We start from the raw sequence: 4126 nt of genomic DNA, 5'->3' as shown, positions 1-4126 counted from the left end.
GAACCCATGAAATTGTGGATCCAATTGGTACACGTTGGGTAAAATAGATTAATCAACCACCATGGCATTGGCAGCAATCCAAACAACGTATAAATTTTTTTAAAATGTTTTTAAAATGCCAGTATTTCAACTCTTTTAATAATTAATTTTAATTAATATATATTATATTTTTTTTTATAATTAAAATCACAAACTACATCAAGAGAAAAAGAACTTAGAAAATAGAAACATTTGAAATTCTTCGGTATACATTTTCTGTTTTTTCTAGACTAAACAAACTACATCAAGAGAAAAAGAACTTAGAAAATAGAAACATTTGAAATTCTTCGGTATACATTTTCTGTTTTTTCTAGACTAAACAAACTACATCAAGAGGATGATTTTTTTTTTCTTTTGTGCATTGTTTTACATCACCATCACAAATAAACTAAACTAAGGTGCTGAAATCAAATCTATTTCCTTGCTAAGACTAAAATGTTGTTCTCCTTCTTCTCCTCCAATAATGAGTAAACAACAACAACAATTGAGCTTGAAGAATACAAATAGAATATAGAATAGAATGTTAAGAACCAGCAATTTTGGTATTTTATAATCATTAATTGACCATCAATTATATTTTTAATGGTGTAAAATTATATCTAATAGTAAAAAATCACTCATTTTTCTTTTAATGATTAAATGTAGGCTAAAAAATACAAAAATTGCTGGCTCCTAGACTTTTTCCTTCCATAATTCTAAGACTCATCAGAGCCTTCTTGCAAATGGAAGAAGGGAGAAGTGGTTTGTTGTTGTTGGGAGAAGAAGAAGACACGTGAGAGCATGGCATATGCTTGGAGAATGAGCTTAGCTGGCACACCTGAGATCTCTTCCAATCTCCGCAGATTCTCGAACGTCATCCCACAAAATCTCAAACCTAACCAAAACGACGTCGCAGCACCCACCTTATACGGAATACCAACTCCCTTCCATTTTCTCACCCATACTCTCAACGCTCTGCACGCCACGCACGACACGCGTCTCCCCTCGTTTAATCCCAACCCTAATTCCTCGCTCCATTTCGCGAACACTGAATACTCTTTCGCCGACGCCGTTCTTACCTCATCGGAACCAGATCCACCGCCATTACTATTCTTCTTCTTGTTATTCCTCTGCCGCTTTTGCTTCGGCGTTGAAAAATCATCGTCGTCCGTCGTAACCGCCGAACCGGAAGAGGTTACCGTTCTGATTCTCTTTTCCGGCAAGTATTTTGTTCTGATCTTGTTGCCGGCGCGTGGCTCCGAGCTGGAAACGCATGCAGAGGAGGAGGACGAGGAAGAAGGAGGTGAAGAACAGAGGGAATTGTCCTCCTCCTCCTCCTCCTCCTCCTCGTCGGAGTAATGAATCTCCGTCGGGGAGCAGGATCGGCAGTTGGCGGCGGTGCGGCGAGACGAGGCGCCGGAGATGTGGACTCCGGCGAAGGAATTGCAGTTGAAACAGAGGAGGCGGCGGCGGTGGCGAGCGACGAGGAAGTTGGCATTATGAACGGTGGCGTCGCATTTCCAGCAAAGGAAGGCGGAGTCAGAGGCGCAGTAGAGAGAAGCTTTTTCCTTGCAGAGCTCACAAAACCTCTCCTTCATCTTCGTCAGAGAAATCGAAAAGACAATAAAGAAAGAAATTGCAGAGAAAGTCGGTGAGAGATGAATGCGTTAACAATGAGAATGAATGAATGTGGTGTTTATTATATAAAGGAATGAACTTGTATTAATATCCACATAAGCTCACATATTTTAATTTAAATAACCTTATGTATGTCACACTTTTTTTTTTTTTTTGAAGGGTCGTTATTTTTATTTCCATTTGTTTTATTTGTGGCTAGTAATATGTGGTGGTGAGCTAGGCATGGAAATTGAGATGCAAAATTGAACACCATAGAATGAATTGAAATGGAATATGAACACAAATTAAACCACCACTTGGCTTATTCTATTGCTAACTTGCATGCAAATTGCAAAATATCTCTTAATGCTTCTTTTCCACATGTTCGGTCATTATTAAATAATTCTATTTTAATTATATATTTGTATTAAAAATAATTTATTAATAATTGAAATTCTAGATTGACAATAATTACTTTTTCTTATTTTTATTTTATATTCAAATCATCATTAGTCAACTCTCTTTTTCTCTTGACACTAAAAAAAATGTGAACCTCCTAATTTATTTATTTATTTTCTGTATTTATATAAACATAAAACGTGGACACGTGGTTAACGTTAAATTACAAATATGAAAATGAGACACGTATATGAAGTAAGTTTACATGTTATTTTAATAGTAAAATGTTGATGTGGTTAATGAGATGATAAGATTAATAATGGCATATATGTAAATCTAAAATACAATTTAAACGTTTACATTATTGATGGTAAAAGAGAAATACATAAAATTTCAAAATTCAAGATTTCTATTCTAGAATTATAGTAGAATATTAGAAGTGGTTGGTTTTGGTTGAAAGTGGGAAAAATATCTGGTTGAGCTGAATGGATCATAGGGCACTTCTCCACGTGGAACCATTCAATTTCCTCGTCATCATTTCAAATTTTCAATCACGTCACCATTCCCATAAATCAAACAGATCTTTCTTTCAAAATGAAAATGACTTATGTTGGTGATATTTTTTTACATACATATACTTATGCGGCTAAAAAAATTTGATACGGAAGTAAAATGAGTGATATATTTTAATATAGTAATTTTTTGTGTTTTTTAAAATTGTAGGAGTATACAAAAGTTGAAAAAAATTCAGAATGCACAAATCAGAGGATTTAATTTGTGTTAAAAAAATTGAAAAAACTCAGAGTGCATAAATTGGACCATGTGAGTTGTTTGATTTTAAAATTTTGCTTAAGAAATCGCATGATCCGACTTGTGGTTGGGTAAATATGATTTTCGGAAGCTAAAAAACGGACCATCCGAGTTGTTTGTTGTTGTCAATTTTTTTATGAAATGGAATATCAAACGCAATTTGGACTATCCGTTTACTGATAGAGAACTCGCATGGTCCGAATTCTGTTCCACTGACACCACATGGCTGTGAAATACCTGTATTCCCCATATCCGAGTCCAACACTATTTTTACTTTCATATTCAAATTAAAAAGTGTACTTATGCACACATATATATTACATATATATTCTTAGGATATTTTTTAAGAAAATGTTTTTGAAAATTTTGATAATGATTTATTTGCCGTAACTATAACCTCTTTTTATTTATAATAATATCCTTAAGCCAATAATAGACCATAAGTTATTAAAATATGTGTAGTGTGATGTATAGATATTATTTAATAATTTATCCCATATTATCTTTTTAAAAAAATGATGGCTTTGTATAGTAGTGTCACAAGTAATCATCATAACTTAATAATTCAATTTACAAAAAGTAAAGGTATAATGATTTTGTTCTGTGAAATTTTTTTTTTAACTTGATTTTTCTCTTCTTCTTCATTTTTTGGTATATATGTATATTATTCAATAATTTTAGGGGCCTTATTAAAAAGACCCTTCACCAAACATTTAAAAAGTAAACAAAAAAGAAAAGGTTCGAATGCCTTTAAAACATATTCTTATATATATGTTAGTATATTCTCCCTCTTTTTCCTTCAATTTTGGTTCATGTACGTACCAAAACATAAATTAATTAATTAAAAAATGAAACCATTGATTAACTAGTTATAATTCATAAATTCAAACTAGAATACCATTTTTTATATTTTACTTTTAATATTAAGAGCTTATCGAGTTATCTTTTTTTAAAAGATCTTATAAAAAAATAAAAATAATTTTATGTTTGAATATCTCATACAAAAAGATCTTTTTATCTATTAATTATGTTTGGGTATAACAATATAAAAATATTTTTTTGTTTATTTATTACATAATAAACATCTTTTTTAAGAGAAAAAAATCTTTTAAAAAAAGATGTAAATTACAGTTTTTCAAAAAAAGATATTTTTTTTTTTTTTAGTGCTTTTACTTTTATTACTAAAAATTTGTCAAACACACAAAAAAAAATAAAAAAATCTTTTTTTATTAATTTTTTTTATCAAAATAATAACGTTCAAATAAACACTAAAAGTTTTAAT

The 4126-nt window shown here is 31.1% G+C and overlaps 1 protein-coding gene across 2 annotated transcripts; it reads right to left on the bottom strand.

Annotated features, from left to right (window-relative positions):
• Window positions 300-1781, bottom strand: LOC107619312 (B-box zinc finger protein 32). 2 transcript variants are annotated; one of them, XM_021112671.1, is made up of 2 exons: window positions 725-1781; window positions 300-564 (listed from the first exon to the last, which is right to left on the bottom strand). In XM_021112671.1, the coding sequence occupies exon 1, from the start codon at window positions 1614-1616 to the stop codon at window positions 735-737; it is 882 nt and encodes a 293-aa protein (XP_020968330.1). In that variant the 5' UTR covers window positions 1617-1781; the 3' UTR covers window positions 300-564; window positions 725-734. The 2 variants fall into 2 exon arrangements, with proteins under 2 accessions (XP_020968330.1, XP_016177055.1); XM_016321569.2 differs by having other exon boundaries at window positions 300-552; window positions 725-1778.

This window comes from Arachis ipaensis, chromosome B09, assembly GCF_000816755.2.
Source record: "Arachis ipaensis cultivar K30076 chromosome B09, Araip1.1, whole genome shotgun sequence".
In the NCBI taxonomy this organism is placed as follows: Eukaryota; Viridiplantae; Streptophyta; class Magnoliopsida; order Fabales; family Fabaceae; genus Arachis; species Arachis ipaensis.
Note: the sequence above shows the minus strand (reverse complement) of the source record. Positions and strands in the feature narration are given on the sequence as shown.